This window comes from Styela clava, chromosome 3 (genome assembly GCF_964204865.1).
Source record: "Styela clava chromosome 3, kaStyClav1.hap1.2, whole genome shotgun sequence".
Classification (NCBI taxonomy): domain Eukaryota; kingdom Metazoa; phylum Chordata; class Ascidiacea; order Stolidobranchia; family Styelidae; genus Styela; species Styela clava.
The window spans coordinates 4,548,058-4,572,672 of record NC_135252.1 but is presented as its reverse complement, the minus strand read 5'-3'; the positions used below and the strand labels follow the sequence as shown (position 1 = coordinate 4,572,672).

General features: G+C 31.7%; 2 protein-coding genes across 5 annotated transcripts in view; one reads left to right on the top strand and one right to left on the bottom strand.

Moving 5' to 3' along the window:
• Positions 1-219: 219 nt before the first annotated feature.
• Positions 220-16,286, bottom strand: LOC120342672 (ATP-dependent RNA helicase DHX58-like). 3 transcript variants are annotated; one of them, XM_078110679.1, is made up of 21 exons: positions 16,117-16,286; positions 15,653-15,796; positions 15,008-15,200; positions 14,480-14,679; positions 14,017-14,114; positions 11,828-11,879; positions 11,671-11,751; positions 11,215-11,295; positions 10,931-11,096; positions 10,258-10,375; positions 7,931-8,068; positions 7,678-7,849; positions 7,058-7,156; positions 6,810-6,979; positions 6,231-6,375; positions 5,706-5,857; positions 5,229-5,316; positions 4,955-5,125; positions 3,751-3,908; positions 3,110-3,258; positions 220-2,782 (listed from the first exon to the last, which is right to left on the bottom strand). In XM_078110679.1, exons 1-21 carry the CDS (start codon positions 16,226-16,228, stop codon positions 2,413-2,415), a joined length of 3,057 nt encoding a protein of 1,018 aa, XP_077966805.1. In that variant the 5' UTR covers positions 16,229-16,286; the 3' UTR covers positions 220-2,412. The 3 variants fall into 3 exon arrangements, with proteins under 3 accessions (XP_077966805.1, XP_077966806.1, XP_077966807.1); XM_078110680.1 differs by lacking the exon at positions 3,110-3,258 and having other exon boundaries at positions 2,640-2,782; XM_078110681.1 differs by lacking the exons at positions 3,110-3,258; positions 3,751-3,908 and having other exon boundaries at positions 2,646-2,782.
• Positions 16,287-20,919: 4,633 nt separating this feature from the next.
• LOC120343571 (anoctamin-4-like) overlaps positions 20,920-24,615 on the top strand; it is a 36,643-nt gene continuing 32,947 nt past the window's right edge. The window contains exons 1-2 of one of the 2 annotated variants that reach the window (XM_039412794.2): positions 20,920-21,145; positions 21,526-21,608. Coding sequence is in view for 1 of the 2 variants with exons in the window: in XM_039412792.2 (XP_039268726.2) it covers positions 22,342-22,377 (36 nt within the window). In the remaining variant the exon portion in view is untranslated. Of the gene's footprint in view, positions 21,146-21,525; positions 21,609-22,235; positions 22,378-24,615 lie in introns of those variants that run through there. The other variant, XM_039412792.2, reaches the window with a different exon arrangement.

Genomic DNA, 24,615 nt, shown 5'->3' with positions numbered 1-24,615 from the left:
ATCTGGAGCAGATTCAATTCCGCTTTCCTGAGATATCGCGTGCATCTAACAGACAGACAAATACCTATCGACATACTTACCGATTAAAATCGATAAGAAACAATTGTAGTATATATTTAGTTATTTACGGTTATACTATTCAACTATTGGATACATGAAGAATTGTGTTCATTTCCCTATTTCCATGATATAAACAAATCAGCTGTAATATGAGAAAAATTTCATGCTGAAAAGCCTTCAACTAGTTTGTAATGTCACAAAGCAGTTAAATTTCATTGACATGATATAATATACCGTATACCTAAACTCCACCAATTGCAATATTGGTAAACTGGTTACTTGTGAAAAAGACTACTAAATCTGATATTCCTGGGTATAAAAAGGCGTACTTTCAAAAAGATTCAATTATCAAAGTAGGTTCTTATTATGGTATGATGTTTATATACTTTTAAACACAGAAGGCATCTAGTTATCATCAGCTTTTTCGTAAAAAAATAACATATGATATAAATTCAAATAATTCATGAGTCACACATCCAGAACATTGTTTTCTTCGTCTTTGGATGGGAGTAGTACAAAAATACAAAAATACTTTGAAGACTCTGATGATGTTTACATCAGAAAAATGTTTTAAGTTATTTTAAAATATTAACAGTTGACTGAATATGATGACCAAATGGTCATTATATTCAATTGTAAAAACTTTAAATATATGAACTAAATTGTAACAAGACAATTTCTTCTTATGAATTAAGGCCTGTTTTTGGTTTATGTCCATATAAAATATTACATGAAGGACAGTCTGTAACTAGATGCTATGAGGTCAGGGTACAAAATTTGTGCATCAAACTATTGTTCGAAACATATAAATTAGGACTTTAGCGGATATTTCCTCATATATTAGTATTTTTTCAATGATAATTGCTTGTAATTAAAGTCATGTTGGACATAATTAAAGAAAACAGGAAATATCTGTAAATATTTCATTAATAATTATCATTGTAAACTCCTAACAGACATATTTTTACAGTTATAGCAGAACATATTTTATGGTATCCAGGCCGGATAGCGACTGTCATAATGGTGACTTCATAATAGCGAACTAATCAAGTGAGCGACTGTCAGGATGGCGACCGCATTAAAACAGCGACTGTTAAGATAGCGACTTAACTCGTGTTAGGGTTAGGGACCTCTCTACACACGCATGCACGCACAAACAGAAAAACATAGCGTAGTGAAAGATTGAAACCAAAAGGGACTTTAAAACAACATTTTATTTGGACTAACCCTAACATATCAGTCGCAGTTTTAATGCGGTCGCCATTGTGACAGTCGCTCACTTGATTACGTCGCTATTATCAAGTCGCCATTATGACAGTCGCTATTTGGAACCCGAGCCTATTTTATAGTGGTCATTTTCTGCTTACTTGACATAAAGATAGATGTTGATTGAGGATATAGTTTTTGCAGCTTGAACAGCTCAATTGTTTTTTACGGTAACTTTGCAGGGATTCTCATGGGAAAATATTCAATACTTGAAAATAATTATCTTTGTAAGTCTATTATTCATAAATTCATAATTTAATAAGCAGTTTGACCTTGTATTACATAAGTATCTTTCTAAGCGATTTTACATAATCATATTCAAAGCCATGAAGAATATAATATTTTGACTACTTCTAAAACTAAATTTAAAATTTTCAAAAGTTCCTAAACTTTATAATCATAATAAAAATACCTGGATCTTAGTCTTTTGTGAACGAACCATCGTGTCTTCGATTTTCCATTAATACAAACAGAGTCAAATATTTTAGATATGACAAATTTAGTCACATACTTGATTAAATTAGTATACACAAACATACAGTAATGATGAAGTATACAACTTGGCAAAAATAACACGACGTTCAAAAAACAAATACAATAAATCTATTGTCTAGAAAGATACTGAATTATTTCTGACATTCGGTATCGCTTCTTCTTATATCAAATGAATTGATTACTAAAACAGGAAACAATAGAACATATGTATTTCAATTTCCTTTAGTAGAAATTCCAGCTGATATCCATTTCAACATATTACCTGATACCAAATGCCGAAAGTCATCAAGACTAGTGAAATCATTGAAACGGTTTCAGCATACTCGTACATTATGCATAATATATCTTACTTTTTAAATAACTTAAATCAATATAAAGTGATATCATTAAAATTAAATTACAATGGAAATAATGTTTTTCAGCATTCCCAGAAATACACGCTGGCAGAAGATGGAATTATTATGGTAATACATAAAGTAGGCAAATACAAGATTCAAACTCATGAAGAATATAATTATATAAAATTATTATGGAATGTTGAAATAATAAAAAAAGTCAAGTGTGATAATATTGTTTATCGCAGTGGACATATTAACGAATCAACTCAGGGCTGTTAGGAGAATCTTCACTTTCGTTGCACTTGGTGAATAGTTTATCATAAAGAGACTTGTCTCTGCTTTTTTCAGGAATTTTCAGAAGTGTTGCTTTCCATTTTCTTGGCTGAAAAATGTTTTCCGTATTCTGCTCTTTAATTTTAAAACCCTTGATCGTGATAATTGGCATCAGGTAATTTTTCCACTTCACCTCATTTCCCCAGTTAAGCTTACACTTATCACAGCGAATTTTGTTGAAATGTGTCATATATTCATCCCCAATTTTAGTTCCTCTGTATGGGTGTGGGACTTTTGCATACTTATCCTTGAAATCAATGCGATCAACTGTGTGGTGATATTCATTCATTCTGAAATGCAACAGATTAAAATATAACTCATCTCAAGATTCCATAAAAACAAATTGTTTGACTAGACAACATTCAAAGTTCTCCAAATGAATATCGTTTGGTGGTTTAGCTCAATAACATATTTATCAGTTTATAACTTTTCAATAATTTGTAATTAATCGATAAATAAGTGAAGTAAATGAAAAAAAAAACATTGAAGCGATTCACAATTTTTATAGTTGTCGAGCTGAACCAATAAAATTTAACAATTTTTATGTTTCATTGGAAATTTACCATCTCACGCCTATTTACATAAGAATACGTTATTGTAAGAATAGTTTTATACACCTGATTATTTCATAAGTGTAACAGACAAATACACTACATTTGCGACACAACAATAAATTTACTCCTCCAACTCGTAAAGGACTTGTGCCTTGCCTTTTGATTCCAGATTTTGCCAAATCATCTAATGCCATTTTTTGTCCATAAAGCATCTATAACAGTTAAATTATTTGATTTGCAACAAGAAGAAGACTGTGGAATGGTGGTTCCCAAACTGTAAGTCGTGACCGTAACAGCGTGTTGTATTTTATAGAAGCGACACAACATCAATTTTGAGCAAAATCAAATGCAATTAAGCTAAAAAATATGCAAAACCAGGTTCCTCTTCTCTGTTTAGTGGTCGGCCTTTTTACTTGATATTACCAGAGTAAAATTGATGGAATCACTTGGCTATAAACTTTGCATACATTAACCTTACACCAATTTTTGAATATATTCTAAATAGTTATGAAAACACTGAAATTTAACTTATACAGTCACAAAATTTCCAGTTCATAATGTTAAGAAAATATAGAAAACATGAAACTTTAATAAGCACCAAAAAAGTGTTATCTAAAATTATTTTTATTAGACGAATAATAACAACTTGTCAATTCAATTCCACGATTTTTTCAATACACCAAATACTGATACAAATTATTTACTTTATTCCTATAATCATCAGGATTTTTGTTCAGCATTTTGTGAATCTGTCTTTTAGTCTTGTCCATGAGCTGCAGTTTCTCTCCGCTGAGTTTATCTTTTTGAATATTATTTCCAAAGTAAATATTGAGAACCTCCCCATTTTTTGCTCTGACACGACCTGACAAAAAGTTACAGTCTAGGTCAGCGGTTCCCAAACTATGGGTCGCGACCAACTGGTGGGTCGCAAAAGAAATCTTAGTGGGTCGTGAAAATAAAAGCTTTGATTAATTATACTGGGTATTAGGATCGGTGGCGACTTGAATTCATAAATCTTCAAAAAACGAATTAAATTAAATTGAATTTAAATTCTAATCTGTCAAAGTTTCCTCTTTACGATCTTCTCAAAGGAACAAAAATTTGCTACACTTTGTACAACACTTCTTACCGTGATTCCCCGAAATTTAGACAGGATTTAGATTTATTTTCCTTTGAAGAATAACACTTTGGGTTTTTTTTTTTCGGAAGAGATCTTTTGAGTTCATTTATCAAAAATAAAATTACATTGTAGAAAATCACGAGATTTTTCAATAAACAATATATAAAAACCGACATCCATTGTTTTTATTTGTATTTCCCATACAAAAATCAAGTGACAAATATCATAATTGTGATTGTGAAATCACACAATCTTGAATAGTGGTGCGATCTTCACCTTACCTCAAGTCATTGAACCTTTCCCCTCCCACACATTTTAAATTCATTTTAAAGGTAGGGTTTAATTAAAATCATTTCCAAAATTCAAATTCGGTCTTATTTTCAGGCCAGAACTTATTTTCGAGGAAGCACGGTAGTTACGATGATTAGCCATTGCTGTGTTCAGTGTTATGTCATAAAAAAAAAATTGTTTTGGGTCGCCATAAGCTGTGGTAATAAATAGTGGGTCGCAACTCCACAAAAAATTTGGGAACCTCTGGTCTAGGTTTATCAATACAACATTACACTTTATATTGCATTTTATGTTTCATCCTGACAAATATGACAGGATTGTTCAAGCAAATTAGCCATGAAATACCATTTCAATATATCAGATGCACAGACATGATAAGTGGAAAAAAATCCAAGTCAAATTCATTGTATACAAAGAGCAGGAATTTTGGACAGTTTTTTATCACTTCGAAATTATTCATTTTGTGCCAATAATCAATATCTTAAAATTTTAAGTACCTGCAAGTTGTGCTTTGGATATTTCGTTTTTCACACAGTCAATTGTTATAACCAGGTTGCAATCTGGAATATCTATTCCTACCCCAGCAGCATCGGGGGTACAGACAAGTACCTTGCAATCACCTTTTTTAAATTTTTGAAGGGCTGCATTTTGAGCTGAGTGACTCATACCTACCAAAAAGAAAATGTACTTTTTGTTAATACATTCCTAGTTAATATATTATTTTTTATCATTCTATGTTTAATTTGCAGATTAACACAGTGCAATTAATACCTGAGTAATCACTTGAACTTTTATTTCCAATTCCGATATAAACCAGAGGTTTGAGATGTCTTAGCTCTGAATCTCCACTAATCCAATTCTGTAATTGAAATAGTACATAGAAAAACGACAATGTACTGTCATCTTTGATACTGAATGTTAGGTTATGTTAAAAAATTTATACCTCTTCAGAAATAACACAATACTAGAAATTTACTTTACTCATATATATACTACTAATACAAGTAAAATAAATAAAGAGGAATGTGATTTTTGCATCCTTAGTGTACAAATATTTTGCACTGCTGATTTTTTGCATAATCAAAGTATGTAGCGACACGATTTACTCAAAATGTCAGCCCATAAAATGTAATATGACGATACAAATTACTGGTATATACAATAATTTAGCTATGATGCATTTAAAATAAAATATTGATAAAAATGTAGTATACGAAAGATCTTAACTGACTGAGATACCGAACTCACCTTGAGACAACCAGCAAAGTATCTCCTGGAAACCATAACCATACATCTAAATTCATCATAATTTTGAGACTTTGTAATTATTTTTTCTTTCATGATATCCAATGTTTTATTTTTCGTTCCATCAACACAATTGACCAGTTTATTCGAAGCATCTTGGAAATTATAAATAAAATATAGCTTGCTATTGAAAATGTGTTGAAAGTGAAGTTTAACATAATATCAATAGCAACATATATACAGCAATTCCAGCAAGCATAATTTACTTAATATAAGGTTTTGGTCGTTTCATGACATTAGCTGCCTGTTTCATCAATGCATATTGTAAAGGCTCATCAGGACAGACCTCTATAATATATACTGTAGTTCAGTATGCAAATAAAAAATTTCTAGCAAGCCAATGATTACAATTCTTGAAATGAAATGCAATTCTTTTGGTTAGTTAATAACTCGAGTCTTGCTTTGTTAAAGAAAAAATTCCAGATATTAAAACCTTGATTTCATCAAAGTATTTCAGTATCTGCTTACCAGATATCAATTCATGCAGATTATTCTCTGCAGTTGTATTCTTTTCCTTTTCAGCAATGTAATGTTTTTCAACAAAATCTTCAATCTTAGCAATTGCATAAGTAGAATGACAGTTGTAGCAAAGGGTGTATGCACTGTATAGACACTGGAAATCCCAGAAAAAATTGTTATCCAGCCATTTCTTAGTTTAAAAAATATTCCTGTATCATATAATAAATACTTTAATTCAGAAAAACATTTATTTGTTTTATGCTACATATATAAAGGTAATCAGGAATTCAATGGTAACAGTAGCCTCGACGCTTGGTATTATGCATCCCCTGATTTTAAAACTTCGAAGTATGAAACAAAAAAAATTCGAATTTAACCGAATATCGCGTCCTAGTTTCAACTTCGATTGTATAATAATAATATTTGATATTCAAATATTCGGTGTTCCTTAAAAAACATTTTCAATACAATAAAAATATTAGATTTTGCCTCCTGATTGGGAACTTTGTTGAATTCCAAGATGTCACAGAAATACTTAGGATATGTTTTGTTAAACTAAAATTTCTATGGTTAAAAATGAAATACAACCTGCAAAGCATCGGCACACGATCTTGAATCTCTTCCGAGTCCCTTAGAGTCTTCAGCACTTAAATTTCCAGATGCGTGACGAAGTTTAAAGCACCAAGTTTCAAACTCTTTATCCAATGTAGTCATAGTTCCCATTTTTCGTGGAACTGTTCCTCCAAGAGCTTCGAACACTGAAAATAAATATGTTAATTCGAGGGGAAAATTCATAAATCTTATTTGATATTTTCGATTCTTTAAGAAGGTCTTACCACCAAGTTTTTCAATCAAAAAAATTATCTGGGTCATTGTTTCTCTGATAAGCTGTCTGAAAAGACCATCATCATCTTCAATATCTATTTGAATAGATTCTACAAACAAAATGGTTGAAAGTTTTAAAAAAAATATGCTACTCTAAAAACCTAAAATTAATTTTACCAGGTCACTAAACTATTGTTTTCAACACAGCCTTCAGCTGCTCATCATTGAAATTGGGCAGTTGTGTGTTAATAAGTGGATAGTTTTGCTGATTCACTCATAGTGTTGTTGATTAAATTGTTGTTAAGTCAAAAAAATTAAGATTCTCTTCAACTACTAGACTTTCATCTTAAGATATTAATGCATGTGTCTCTAAATAAGACTATTACATATTCATTTCCTTCATATTCCTTCCAATCTCGCTTTTGAGATTTTGAAAGATTTTGTGGATCACATTTGGCAATGTCATGCTCAATGAATGACATACAATAGTGTATGTCGAATGTGGAAGTGTGCTACTTCTTATCCGCATATTTGTAAATTGCCCTTTTAATTGTAATGAAACAGGATTCCAATGCCACCATAAACTCTTTATTTTAAATCATCCATTTTTTTTCTGAAACCAGATGCCCACCTTCTGATGCAGCATGACAAACAATATTCAATTCATCTACATTATCAGGATCTTTCACAAATACTATTCCATCTTCTGCATCCATGATACCAAGCAACTTGAAAATATGATCCTTAGCGTCATCAATATTAGCTGAAGCACCAACTCCAAGAGTTGCAGTTAATCCAATGATCTAATTAATACAAGCAAAAATGAAGTGTCTAATAATGCGTTTGATGATAGGAAAACTAGATTTATTTTAAAGATTTCTTGCCTGAATGTTTTTTTCTTTAGGCTTTTTTTCAATCAAATATCTTCCGAGTATTTCAGCATAAGGATGGGAAGCATGTACATAGTGACATTCATCAAATATCATCATCGAAAAATCAAACAATGATTTCACTGATTTATCCTATCAAACAAAATTTCCTTGTACATTATAATACAATACAGTAATAAGGCTCCATGTTTTATTAAAAATGCTAAATAAAGTTAGGTTCAGAGGTTATTTTGGCAATTGAATTGCTTATAGTCACAAAGATAGATTTCAAATTTGTGTTTTCTATGATAATAAACATTGAAAGAGGAGTGTCTCAAATAATTTGCTGATGTAAATTGATAGTTCAGATAAACATGGGAACAAAATGTGTAAATAAAATTATTTTTAGGAAAATTTATTCAAAGCAAGGTCACACACACTTGCTCTGAAAAAATGGAGATTGATCTTTATTCGAAGTTCAGGGAAGACACTAAAGTGCTAAAAGCTACTGAGACTATAAAGAACTACATTGTAGAATTGGGAGCTAGAGCTAGTAAATACAGATTTGCATTGAGACTACAAGCAGTTCATATTAATATGATCAGGAAAAAACTTGGGTGTAACATTATTTTTCAAATAGGTACACACACACTGTAAACAGATGAGTTCATAGTCAACTTAGTTTAAGGACCAGAAACTTTTTTTTGAGGGACAAGTTTCGAAGGGTCAAAAGAACACCAATCATTGTAACATCTCCGCAAAAAGTACAACAACAACAACGCAATATTTCGTCGTCGGGAAAGAGTTTGCATGTGTGGTACCAATTAGAAGCCAATCATATTTTATATTCTTTTTTGAATTTGGCATTGGAGGTTTATTGCAGCGACAGAAGCACTCAATATGAGATATGACAAACGTTCATGCATGGCAGTATCAGTGATTTGAACAAGTACAAGTGAAATGCACTCACTTGACAAATATTGAAAAAGACTTTAAAGACATTCAACTTTCATTAGGCCACTAACATTATATATTCATTCTAACTCAAATCCTTGAAGATAGCGAGACCAACCAAGTTGAGATTTATATGATTCGATCGGGATTCCCTTCAACATTGAAATTATCAGTTATAATATAACGAGTGCAGAGAGGCCAGCCACTGATAACCCCATTTGAAAGCAAGTATGTTTCCAAAGATTTAGAAAGTTCCAAACGGCATTGTTTATCCGACTTCACATCAGGACAAGAATAACGACTTGGGAGCATAAATAGGGGAATTGTAAATGAGAATATCTGAAATTTATTGATGAATGTTAGGAAAAATGGAGGTCCAAGAATTGAGCCCTGAGGAACTCCAGAAGAAATTGGGTATGTCCAAGAGCCCCGTCCATCAAGAACAACCCCGATTTTGCAGGCGATGAGAAATGATTTGATGTTAGAGAAAATCAATCCAGATTATTCATAGGATCAAATTTTGTGCAGGAGTACCCCACGCCAAACTCTAATCAATAGCTTTTGAATTAAATATTCAAGGCATTTGATTTAGTTTCACCCTTTTGATCCAATGTGCAGAATATTCTTTCATTTATAAGTGTTAACAAATCAGTGGTAGAACGTTTTTGATGTACACCATATTGCTTGTCAAATAAAAGATCATCTTATTTGCGTTTACCAGTAATGACTATATTGAATAAAATATTTTGCTCCTGATTAACAAAAGATAAATAGGGTGAGAGTTATCAGGATCGGTCTGATAACCGTCGATTTAAAGCAGTGGTTCCCAACCTTTTTTGACTCGCGACCCCCTTTGGTGGTTTACAAATACATCGCGACCTCGATTCCGTGGTTTAGGTCTCAACAAAGCTAATCTCATATCATGTTACTGCAGGATGTATGATAATCTTCACGATGAAACAACATAGACGACGAGCATACCCTGCAGTAAACCCCTTGGTATCAAAATACTGGCGTTCCACAGCATTGTTTCGAAGCCCGCATGTTTTCCGCATTGTGGCGCGGAAATGCAAACGAGTTCGTGTGATGTCAAAATGGTTAACATGACATAAACATCTCGCGCCGCTTGCTTGGTTTCCAAGCAACCCCCAGGGTGGGAACCACTGTTTTAAAGGCTGAATCAACGATAGCCCGTTTCCAGCAGTTTGGAAAAGAGGATTCACAAAAGTAATTATAAAAAAAATATCCAATTCTAGAATCGAGTGCCAGATAATAAGATTCTACATGGTATCACAGTTTTCAACATAACTGTAATGGAAAACAAGTTCTTGATATAAGAAAAAACTAGTTAAAATCGAAAATAGTATTAATATTATGCTGATACATACTTCCAGACAATTCAGCAGTATCTGTGGAGTCATCACAATCAAGTCAGAACTGTAAATTCGCTTTTGAAAATCTTTCTCCAACTCATCCTCAAGTTTTCCACGAAGCATGTCAATCCTCCTACAAACAAATTATCAATATAATAGTCATGATTTCATTTGATTTTCCTGACAACATGAAGGATTTATTCAACTAAAATTGAAACATCACAGATATATCTAGTACAGTATCAAGACAGAAATCCAAACAAACAGCCACTGATGTAGATGGAGCTATTATAAATTGTGTAAAATCGGAATCTTTTTAATTTGCCATAACTTGAAATATAAATGAAACAGTAAGAGAGTAAAAAGGCAAGAAGTTTTGACCAGGCATTTTTAACCCTCGGTGCCAACCCAGATAGGCCCTATGCGAAGGTCAAAGGCTACTATCCTCCCATTCTAATAGAATATAACTTGATGTGATGTGATCAAAATATATCCTAAGGAATTCACGCTAAAACTACAATGTGAGAGCAATATTGTTTTATTTCCTTGCTACAAACTCTATATTTCGTATCAAAAACATAAATCTTTTTTAATCGAGCATTTAGAGAAGTGCAGGTAAGTTCATTACACAGACTTCCTCACTTTTTGCTACTAAAGAAATAGTTCGGATTCAATATTTAAAGCTCACTTTATGTTGCGAAGATAGTCTTTCATTTTACCACATTGTTGCTCTGCAAGTCCTCCAGTTGGTGTAAAAAAGGCAACTTTTTGTTCTTTACATTGACCAACTTTAGTAACATTTCCTTTAAGGTGTTCTCCTATTATATAAGCAGCAACTCTGGTTTTTCCTGATCCTAGTAATGGAAAAAAGGTAGTAATAAATTTTAAATTATTTGGTTTCATAATATTTTGAATAAACTACACGTATAATTTTTAATAAATAAACATGTTAAAATAAAATAAAACACTCACCAGTTCTTTCGCTTATTATAACATTTGCGCCATTCAATGCTAACTTAGACAACTCTTTTTGATAATTGCGAAGCTCATATTCTAGAAATAATATATATATATATATATATATATGTATAAACATGTATATGTATGATAAATAAAGTAAGCAGTATAAACATTCTATAAAGATTTGAAAGATGGAACATTACATTAGAACAAGGGATCTTGTTGCTAGCATATGATGAATCCGCATAGCAAGAATTAGCAGAACAATAGAAAAGTAGAATGTATGCAAACTTTTTCAGATTTAACGAGCTGATCAAAATCTATGATTCAAGAAGTTGATCTCACAGAACAGAAAAGCTCACAAATGTCAGATGAGTAGGGAACGTTGTTTGGTTTATCCAAAATTATTGTGATGATGGAAACATGAATACATTTCAGATGTATAATTTATGTATATAATATACTTACGCATAGATGCTGGTTGGGCTGGTATTTCAACATGTTGTTGTTCAGGAAGCCAAAAACCTTTTTGACAATTCTCTTTTTCATCTAAAAATTGAAAGACAGTTTACAATAATATATTTCAATAACATGTTGACCAATTTAAAAGTTGGTCAATCATTACCATTTTGTTTTCTTTTCATCAAACTACACGACGGAACATTTGCGTCAGATACCTGTTGAACATTAAAAAATTCAAACATATCATGACATGGCTAGATAAAATTAATATATCATATTGGGAACTCAAAATATATTGTCGTTACATCAGTAATTTACTTGCAAAGGTTAAAGGTGAGGGTTAGGAATGGGCAATATAGAATGATTGACTATTCTAGAACACTTAATACGAATTCAGAATACCGAATCCTATTCTATATTAATTGATATTCTAACGTGGGAATTCTCCCACCATATTGATGGATAAGCAAATTTGTGAATGTAGCTTACTGTGAATGTATTTTAACAAATCACTTGTTGCTCTGAATTGTTCAAAATTTAAGTGCTCCACAAATAGCCTATTTATACAGTATCTTAAAATAAATAGCGGGTTATACACTATAATAATAAATTGTAAAATACAAAAAAAGGTATTACAAAAACATTAAATTGTGTTAATGTGAGAGCGCCGAAAACATACAGGCCGTACCGAAGCCACTGCGATTTATGCGGCTGCAACGGGTGCCGCACTTGGTAGGACGCGTTTAATAATGGTCTAAATTAAATTTAACGACTGTGAATTAAATTCAAATATGTCAGCGTGTTTATTTCCTGCGAGAAAGACTCGTAAAATAACATCTATAGGCAAATTATCGGTATATATCTACCGAGTCTTGGCGATACGCTTTGCATTATGTTCATCAATAGTTAGGGCCAGTCTTCACCACGTGTGGCAACTTTTTTAATCTATCGTCGACTAAATGTTCGCCCGACACTCTGCCAAGCGTCTGTCGAGCTTGAACGATAGGAGCGGATTCATCGGCGACTTGAATTCCCAAAAATATGTATTTCAATGAGACTGCAAAGTAAATGTAACAAAACGCCTTGTTTTGCGATATAACTTTGTATTTTCGGAAACGGGTGTGGTAAAGAATAAAATTTGATCTAAATTAATTGAAAATAATGTTTCAACTTCTAACGTCTGGCACACATCATTTTGCGGGAGAGCTCGAAAACCACGAAAAGTCATTTATTTAAAATAAAGAATGTTTCACCTATTCCAGCAATTTAAGATTTTTTTAGTTCTTTGCGATAAAACACAAGCATAATCAAACGAGAAAGATTTCGACGCAGGAGAAAACGCTCGTCGTTGATTAATAAATTTGAAATACAAAAATTGACGTGCGGCGCCGAAGAGGAGAAAACGAATCCATTGCCGGATCCCTTTGAATTCGAATCCTCAGGATTCGGCATTCTATATTGCCCATCCCTAGTGAAGGCTAATTTGATGCATAAAAGTAATGGACTTGACACCTTGATAGTGTAACCACTGGTAGTTTACAGCTTCCCACATCGTTCAAGTCCTACATCTGGGACTTGGACTGACGAGATAGCCATGGTTTATAATATGAAATATGGATGCTTTATCTGCTCTCTTCACTCCTCTTAATGCTTGATTCATATACTCCCAGAGAGTAAATTTGAGAGAAGCAAGTATATGATTGTTTGCTTTCAAGTAATCATGCTGAATCTATCTTCAATTTACAAACAAGCATGCAGTCTATGAATATTTCAATGTGAAGTCAATACTGGTAAACTACGGCTACAAGAGTTCTTAGTGCTCGCATGCTTGAATTCATCGCTATGAAATTCACAGGCTGGAACAAGCTTTAAGAAAAAGACATACCGTAAGTATAGGGCAAAACAATGAGCCCTATAAAGTATGAACATCAGTGGAAATATTAATATTAGAAAAGTAATACGCTACAAACAGACCCTTTCCTCAATAAATACTGAAATTTTGATGGTGATTAATCAATCAATTGAAAACAAAACCAATTCTTAGTTCAACAACAACTTGAAACACAGTAAAAATGTAAAAAAATGATCAATAAATGCATGGCAAGCTGCAGCCAGTAATACATATCAATTCCACACCCAAACAGCCTTACCAATTTTTTCCCAACATCACTAACAAAAGAATCAATCATTAGAAAACAAAACCAATTCTTAGTTCAAGAACAACTTGAAACACAGTAAAAATGTAGTAAAATGATCAATAGATGCATTGCAAGCTGCAGCCAGTGTTACATTTCAATTCCACATCCAAACATCCTGAGTATTTTTTTCAAAACAAGCTTCAACATTACTAACAAAGGAACTCATTGCTCCTTGGTGAATACATGCCATCTGTTCATTCATTGCTTCTGGCTGTTCTTCAACTACAAATTCTACACTGTCGTCAAAGCATTCTATAAGACAATTAAAAATCATATTTATCAATTAGGGATTTCAGGAATTATTTTTCAACGAATAAATCATTGATTTCTTTATCCAACTGAATATTATGTTTCATTTGGTCAATATCAGCTTCAAAAGGAGTAGAGTTTCTGTGTAAGTAATTCTGTGTTTTTTTTCCATAGATAGCTCTGGACAGATACATATTCAGTTATAATAATCTGCTTAATGTAGCTAAAAATATATCTGATCCATGAAATTTTTTACGCGCAAAAAATTTATGATTCTAACCAAAAAACAAAGCCTCGATTTCCAATTATTACAAAGTTACAACTGAATTCCAGAAATAATATCCCAATTAGAACATAATTTTACTCACCAAAATAATCTTTTAAAGCTGTGGCTAAATCCGCATAAACAGCATCATCAAACATAGAAGAAGTAACATTGTAATTTAATTCCTTTACTGCATTAATGAAACTACTGATCCAGCCAGGTGGTTTGTAAATCAGCTTGTTTAATAGGGCAAACATTCCATGCCTAGAAGTTAATCGAGATGTGATGTTTTCAACTTCTTCTCTGAATGTAAAATGAAATAGATAACCAAATCAACTGAACAGAAATATGCTATCAGTATTTACTATAACCAAAGAAGGGAAGAAAAAAAGATATAAATCTCAAAAAATAATAATACAGTCAAGAATGCTAGAAGTTTATACTCAATAAAATAAATGCAATTTTAGGTGTTTCGTGTAATAAAAAAAATTGTGATTTATAATCAAATTTTTTCATTTTGGTTAATCCATTTTATGATTGCCCCAAGAAAATAGCACTGGACGCGACTTCACTTGCTCGAGAAGAACCTAATATAAAAGCAAAGTTTATAGATTAAAAAAACTGTGCCAACCTGTCATCATCAGAAAGATCTCTTTTCAAATAAATAAGTATTTCATTAACATTAATATTTTCCAGTGCAGGGAAAATCACTTGAAAAATCCTTTTGATCTTTTCAGGTTTTTTGAGATATCGAAATATAGATTCAGCATTGAAATTGGTGCAATCCGTCAACAGAGGAACAAGCCAACAGTAATTTCTCTCTTCTATAAAATTGAAATATTGAAGAAAAAATGAATCAAAATGCTACTATGAAACATATATTGAGATAAAAGTATATACATCAAACTCAATAATAGTGCAAGCGAATGAGCTTGGAAATATCATGGATGTTAGGGTTCAAAATATTACTTATTTAAAAAATACATGAAGAATGATAGTATAAGAAAATTTGTAAAATTATTGTGGAAACGGAAAATTCAATTGGGTGGCCCTATCATATAGCATGTCATAGCATTACCAGGTATGAGAATAGCTGGAATTGTACAGATCCAGTTTAGGGCGTCTGGATGAGTCCAGTTGTAGATATGTGAAAGGAAATGAGACAGCCAAAGTTCGCAAACTTTGGCAAACGTATTTTATCTTCTTTGGAAACCAAATGGAACAATAGTGAAAGTAGGGTTAATATCGATTAGATTATACAATAGAAAAAAATGACCTTTTTTCAAAACATCAATAAATTCTTGGTATTTATTTCCACTATAACCATCATCTGCATTCTTGAGCCATTCAAGAAAAATGTTGACTCTTTGTTTCCTCCCATTGTCACCAGTTGTTGGAATAGACATTAACTCATCTCCAACTTAAAAATTAATGAATATCAAAACTATAACAAACTATCAAAGTGAATATTTTTTTATATAGTTTTCATAGTCAATACAACAACATATTTTAAGGAGCCTCATGTAAACCTATTACTACAAAGAATTTTGAGAAACAGTTGCAGAAAACTATTATTTCATCAGTCTTCTATAAACAGATTACAAATTTCTGGTCAATGGGTATCCAATTCTTCGAATTATTAAATGCAGCAAGTTTAAATGACAGGAGCCAATTAGCAATTTATGAAAATGAACAAAGAAAGGCAATATTACATAAATTAAAATCTACACAATTACCAACCTGACGTGAACAGACCAGTTTCGCCAGGAAAATAGTCCATGATGTCTTTTGGTTCCAAAAAGTATCCACATAAAAACTCTAAATAATAGAGCTTTGCTGTAGAGTCACTCATTTTGAATAATTATTTGATAAAATATTAAGTTTATTGAAATTCCTGCTTTAATTTAAAAACCTCTGTACAAAATGTCAATAAGAAGGAATTATAATGCTACAAAATAAAAAATCTATAAACTGTTTTTTATGCCAATTTCAAATAAATACTAATTTTAATAATAATCATATAAATGAGTAATGAAGACAAATATCACACAATATGAATATAAATTTGAGTAATTTGTCTTGAACAGTTATGTTTGAATAAAACTGAAAAAGAAGTTAGAAAATGTTTTATCTGAAACATCCAAAATAAATTACGGAACAGCGTTTTCATTATGCACCATGAGATACGTCACATGTTCTGTCTTTGTCTTATTTGGACTATAAAAAAATCTATTTTTTAGCCAAAATAAACACCATCATTTTGTACTTTTGAGTAAATCTAATGACTTATTGACAAAGAGCAAGTGTAGTATCATAATACTGCAAATTGGGTGTTTGCCAAAATGAAAAAAGAGGGTTATTCGAACCAATCAAGTATTTATTTAAATGAACTATTTTTCTTTCATCTTTTCACATTGCTATCATTTCTAATAATAATTTAATTCAAAAATAGAGAGTGAGTGAGAAATAATGATTTAATTTTGAATATATCATCAAAATACACATTACAGTAAAAGGGTAAACAATAAATAATATTCATAAAATATAATCAGAAGGGGCCGGGCAAGACTGCAAGGTTAACCAATTCCCACTTTGTGATTGTGTACAGTCATTAAATTCAATATATACAGAAACATTCATAACCAATGATAAACCTATTTGTCCCATTGATGTTTTCAAACAGCAACACACCAGTTATGAAACAGAATTAGAAAATAGTTAAGTCTCAAAACTATAACAAGAAGGGTGTACCTAAAAGGAAATAGACGAGACATGATAAATAACCTGATTGAAATAAACTGGCCTCCAGAATATAGCTGATATTACCTAATGGATCAATAAACATGTTGAATACCTTTTCCAGGCAATAACGTTTGGTTTTTGCCATTATTTGCACTGCCTTATTACAGTATTAACCTGCAATTCGTCAGGATTATCAGGTTTTAGCATGATCCATCTAAATATACAGATGTTCTGATTTTACGCCAGACAGATAGACCTTAAAACGTTCTGTAACTTATAGGCTATTACAATAAAAGCATTAGATTATAAAATATTTATTATTGTATTATCTGATATTGCTATAACACTCACTATAAATTGTCTGCATGTCACTGAAAGTTGAATCTACAACAAAGAAGAACGAGAAGTTAAGTCGGGATACAATTTACAACAGTGGGGGCTTCCCAATCTCGGTTGAGGGGAATCCCCCGGAATAAAACTTGCCGCAGACACCGGGTCACACTGAAATGATTGAATGTTCTCGACTGTAAACTTGTAAGCGCGCTAGTGATGTCATGCTTTAAGTCGTTAATAAATTGCCGGCATACGTTTTCCGTTCATTAAACAATGATAACAGTTCATTCATGTTACAGCAGTGTGTATATTTAAAACTTCTGTTCCGTATTTTATTATTTTTTTTGGCTTGGCATATCTTACCAGACACTGACACAAGCCAGATATTTTTAAATTATATTCCTTGTCAGATATAAAAATCAAACAAAGAATGAAATGGGACATGTTCTGATGTACAAATGACTATTCTTGATAAATTACAAAGGCAATTATTCTTATTATTTTACATCCCAACTGTATTAATACGAAAGTAATGTTAATATAACTCTGATTTGGTGTAGTAATTTGTGCACTACCCAATCACATACTGACTTTATTTTAAAATGTAATTAAAGTGATTGAACGAACCAAGTTCAGTCAATTCTGCAATGCATCCATTTATTAGTAAGCTATTGCATGTTAAAATAAAAAACTTGTGATCGAGTCTTCTCAAGTTGATGAGATAGTTTGAGACTCAATATCTATATTATTAAATATGTATAGTATGTATATATGTAAGTATAAGTTTATTTCGACTCCATAATCAGCATAACAATACATTTGACAGATAAAACTAAATAAATAAAAACTGATTATGAAATCAGGGGAGCAAACAAAACTTTAGATAAGGTTTATAACGTACAAAATATAAGATAGAAGGTTTTGCCAAGAGGAAGTGGTACGTGTTTACTCACCTAAAATTATTAAGGTATTTCGAACACGCTCACATGCACCCACCAGCCACACACACACACACAACCATTGAGACGTTATTTAAGTAAGAATAAAACGCGATAGATTTATGGTATACTATACAGTAAACAAAAAAAATAAATAAACACTAGAAAAGAAAAAAATTATTTGCCACACCATATTGATATTTTTGTAATGGTTGCCATTGCCAAATTGATCGAACTTTTAATCGTTAATTAAAATATAAAAGGAAGAATCTATTGAAAACATATTGCCAAGCTGATTATAGTTGGAGTCAAATGCCAATTTGCTCAACCAAAGTTGCCAGAATTGGGTGCATGAAGAGGTGGGCGAGACCATTTCATTCCCCAAATTAGAGCCTATTATTGCCGAATTATAGTCCAGATTGTAATAAGTAATTAAAGTTACCGGTAACAGTAAAATTACTATAATTAAGTAAAGTAGGATATGGAAATAAATTGGTTACAAAGGGTGTAAGTGAGGTTTTTCATTCTTGGGTATTGATTTCAGACAAGGTAATAGGAATAGGGTTGTTATTTCACAGGATATCGGGGTCTTTGTTTGATTTTTTCCTTATGTGTTTTCCTTCATTTAATCACTTTGAAGTAACCTGAAAAACAAAACATAAAACTGCGAGTAGATGTTTCAATGATTGGGTGAAGGGGAACGCGCTGAACTATTTATTACAGGCAAAAAATATATGTTTAATTAAATGGGATGTATTGTCATTATATAGCGATGGATAGATGATCTATGATGACATTCTGCTTGGGACAGAGAAGAATTTCTCACACCATGCAAAAAACACACAAAATTTTACTATCTATACCTTGGCCAACAAGTCAACTTAAACACCAATACCATGCCTTAACATAAAATGCATGCATGCATAAATGATATAAAAACCACATCCAATTACAATGACCCACAGCAAATTAAAATCTGAAGAGGAGAATTCAACATAGCTCTACTACTCGCCTAGTTGCAATAATTAGAAACCTTGCAGGAACTATATTATACTATCTACAACCCTTATACCACCACTCAAACATAAGACCAAGCGTGTATGATAAGGACATCACAGCTAGAAAAAGGTAAAAACACCAGCGTGAAGTGATAGAATGTGTGCAGTTATTTAAAGAAAATATCATCCGGGTATGTCAGTTACCTATATATTTAAAAAAAATATACTCATGCATGTCACATTACCATTTCTTTGGTGCTGGACTAGGTCTGGCCAAGTCATGGCAAGATATAACAATATTATTATAGCTAATATAACGATCAGTAGAGGTTGCGCGAGACTAACTCCCAATCCTTTCTCTATGCCTTTGCGCTAGTGGATCCGTATGCATGTAATGCAAGGATGCTGTAGCAGGAATAAAATAAATGTTCTAGTGAAACTTATTGTGAAATCAAGCACGCCGCGGAACAATTATTCCATGCTGAGAACCGATTGCATTTTTTTATTTCGCAATCTGTTTCTGAATATAAATAATTGTTTTTTCATTGTTTGCTCACAATTAATTTCAAACAAATTTATTTATCGCCATATTTAAACTGCATGATTGCTCTTTTCTTGTCATTGTTGTAAACTGCTTGTCTGAGGAAGTCTGATTTTGGTCAGACGAAACGTTACAGAAATATATTTGTGTTAGTGTGCAGCAGGACTCTTGAATTGCATATTATTATAGCTGTTCAACATTTTCATTAAAACAATAATGTGCAAGTGTGGAGTGTCCCAAGTTTTCGTCATCGAGTACCACTAGTAGTCATTTTTAATATTTGGAAACTAAATGAGACTTGACTTGTTTTTGAAAAGATTTTTTGGACTTCAAATTTAAGGGAAGAGAATTCCAAAGTTTGGGTCCAGTAAAAGGGATGCTGACTCACAGATTTACTCATGAAAGGTACGAATAAATCAGAACTACTTCTTCGGTTGGAGGTATTTTTGACAAGTATGTCATTAAAGCAATTGGGCAACGCATTATTATGGAAGTCGTAAGCTAGGGATAATATTTCAAATTTCACCATGTCTTCAACCTTAAGTATATTCAGTGATTTGAAGTAAGGGTCTACACTTTCATGTTTTCTTTTACCAAAAACTATTCTTAAAAAATTATTACAAATAAATACTCTGCAGTTTTGAGACAAGTGTTTTATTACCATGAAGCCAGACTGAACAACAATATCGAATATGGCTAAGTAGTAATGATTGAAACATTGCTAGTAGAGCTGATTGATCAACACACTGGGATACTTTGGCAGAAACTGCTAGGTTTCTTTTTGTTTTACCAATAACATGCATTATTTGTGATTTCCATGACAGATGTAAATGAATAAATACTGAAATATGTGAATCCTATCCTATTATTTCAAATTTTAATAGTGCATAGTTGCAAAAATCACTCAGTTTTGAGATTTTCATTAAATTGGTTAATCTTGTATTATATCACGTAAGATTCTTTTTTTTTCTCTAAATATCTAAATAGAAAATCTACCTGTGAAAGTCGTGACCAAAGTATGTACAACATGAACACAGCATTATTTAATTTCTGAATTTGGTGCAACAAAACACAGGATCTGATACTGCATAATAAAGTGTTGATACAGTCATAGGGCATATTCTAGCTCTTGACTTCATCATCTTATTCAAGCGTTTCTATGGCACAGGATTCTTGTGGATCTAGTTGCACAAAAAGCATAGAAGGAAGGATAGGTGGTGAGTCACTACTTACAACTAATCTTCTATATAAGTATTTAATTCTATCTTTTTGAATGTTCATTTATTTACCTTGAATCAAGAAAACAATACTAGAATGAATCTCAACTTACAATATTTTTTGCATTATGTTTGATTAAATATAAGGAACACTGTTTTTTCATGACACCTTAACAACGTTTAATACAATATTAAGAATTTGAGTACAATTATTTTGTTATCAATCATATCAAATAATGTTTTATATAAACTTCATCTATTTGATGATCCTTGAATGTTAGTTCTGTTGCTCCAGGGGAACAAGAATTATGAATCGTGCTAATAAACCAGAGAGTTGTTCAATGATAAATTATTATTTGAATCCAGCTATTGTTTTCTAGGTGGATGGATTGAAATAGCGAAAAAAGTGTTACAGACTGAAGAAGAGTTCCTCGAGTCATTTTAATCACAATAATATCAATAGGTATGAATTTAGCATTATTTGTGCTTTTTCTAATACTTACGGTACATATTTCTGTGCAGCTTTTATAACATACAGATTATGCTATAGTTTTCATATTATATATTTCTGAACGTTTTCATTAAAAATTGAAAACAGGTGCTGGTAGTTAGATCATTGGACTTGGATGTTGTGGAATTGCAGGTCAAAGTTAAACTCTATTGCAAACCATCCTACCTAGGATGTAATAAATGGAGTAGGTACGCCAAGCCAGTAAATTTGGGCTTCTCCAAAAAGTACAATGTCCTTTTCAAGCATTATTTAATTTGAAGCTTTTTAGCGTTGATATTCGAGTTGATTGGAATCTTCGTCATAAAAATATTGGTAATTTTTTTCAATCACAACGAAGTAATATGACCTGCTATGAGAGTGTAAAATTAAGGGGAAGTTATGATTATTTTATCACATGATCCTTTGCTTTACAAAAATGATCATGAATGTCCAATACTGGTTTCAAACTTTTCAAGAAGCAAATTTAATACTGATTGATATCTGCTTTCAATGGGAGGATACAAAATCAATACACCGACATATAAAAATATTGATCAACATACTGCATAGAATATTCTTCTAAAACTCATCATGATTTCTTCTCATGATGTGTAGTAATATATGCAAATAGAATTCATGTAAGCAAATAAATACCTAATTTGTAAGTAATTCTGGGTGGGGTTATCAAGAAAAGGTTTGAAGAAATATGGAGACTCTACTAGAAGAAGATGTGATAGAAGCGGTAGGTTATTTTATTCATCATTGATAATCGAGTACTTAAAATTCTTCTGTTAAATCTCTTTTTTATCTTTCATCACACAGTGGCTATATAGCAGTTGTAATTAGCAGTTGTTGAATTTATTCACCATATGCAATAGTTCTAGTCAATGAATATAAATATTTATGTTTAGTTCATACAATCAATATCAACACTGTATCGAAAAATATTTTATCATGGATAACATACTCCTAGATGAATTTGACGTAAGAATTTGTGTGTCTGACTGTCATTGATTTCATGCGAAGAGATTTTTCGTTCATTCCAATAGTACAAACATAGTGTGACCATGACTACATTTTGTTGAGTGATTGAACGTTTGACATCAAAATAGTCAGTTATTTTGGATCATATTGAATTGCAGTTCTCATTATTGTATACAAAATGGTTGGGTTGGAGCTGATATTTCAACAAATTTCAGAATTTATTTGTAAATCTCACATTGACATCATGTCATTTCTTGACAATTTGTTGACCACTTCCCATTTGTTGACTAATTCATTGACTTCTCTATATATACTTTAGTTCTATTTATTTCTGTTTTGGTCTAATTTGACTTTAACAAGTTGTGAACCAATTGAAAAAGGAGGCCAGTTGACCCTGGGTAACAGCTGCTTGAAAGTTTAACTTTTCATGTCGATGTGATCAATAAACTTGTGTTGGAGTTGCTGATTCATGTGCTGAAAAAACCAATACCAACAATATAGGCCAATTAGTTTTAGAACTGATACAGCTTTTGAAAGCTTACAAATCCAATTTTAATCTACCGGTAAATGTTAAAGGCTCATTATAGCATTTAGCCAACATATAAACAAAGAATTGTATTTGCTCGCTTATTTCATGATATAGCTATTCAACCCTGTTCCAAACAAATCAGCTGAAGTATGAGAAAAATTTTCTTTTTTCTTTCTTTCGTGATTGCTGGGAAGCTCTGTAAAAATTCATATATTCAACTATTTCGTAATGTCACAAACCAGTCAAATTTCATTGAAATGCTGTAACATCTCCTTAAATTCTATCAATTGCAATATTGGGTGTTAAAAATATTGGAAAACTTGTCACTCGTGAACAAGGCTGCAAAATTTGATACTTTTGGGTATAGAATTGCGTATTTTCAAAAAGATTTAATTATTGAAGAAGGTCCTGAATATGGTATAATCTTTATATACAATTTCAAATACCAAAGGGAAGGCAGCTATCACCAGCTTTTTTGTAGAAAGACAAGAAAAAGACAAGAATATATGATATATATTCAAATAAATCATGAGCCACACATTCAGTCCATTTTTTTCCCAGCCTTTGCATGGAAGTAGTACTACAGCATTCTAGGAAAATATTTAAAAAAATACAATAATACTTAGCAGACTCTGATGGTGCTTATGCGTACATAAGAGATAGGTACAGAAATTTAAAATATTAATAGTTCTAGGAATATTGGGCTTTGGCTCAACGGTTATCATTTTAAATTGTAAAAGTCTTTAAAATTATGAAGAACTTTTAATAAAGTTCAGTGGCTAAATAATACTGCATCCATGATTCATGCCTAAATTATGTTGTAAATTTTTCAATTGACTAATCAAATATCTCATTACAACAAGACTTGGTATGAATTGATGACTGTTTTTGGTTTATGTCCATATAAAATATTACATGAAGGGCAGTCAGAGACTAGATGCAATGAGGTCAGGGTACACAATTTTTGCATTAACCTATTGTTCGAAACATATGAATTGAGACGTTAGTGGATATTTCCTCATATATTAGTATTTTTACAATGATGATTGCTTGTAATTAAAGTCATGTTGGACATAAATAATGAAAACAGGAAATTATATATATATTTGAAATATTTCATTAATAATTACTATTGTAAACTCCCAACAGAGATATTTTACAGCTATATATCAGTTTAGATATATACTGCAGAACATATTTTATAGTGACCATTTTCCGCTTACTTGGCAATAGCGTAGATGTCGATTGAGGATCTAGTTTCTGCAGTTTGAACAGCTCATTTTTTGTTTAGATTATTGTATTTGCCCAATATATATTGCTGAACATTGTTTCGGACTTTTACAGTGGTTCTGTAATTGTTCACAAATTCTTTTAGCTTGAACTCACACTGAAATTGTAATTATAATATAGGTATTTAACAAAATAATAATTTCAAATCATTCTTGAATTCATGTATCCAAGTTTTAT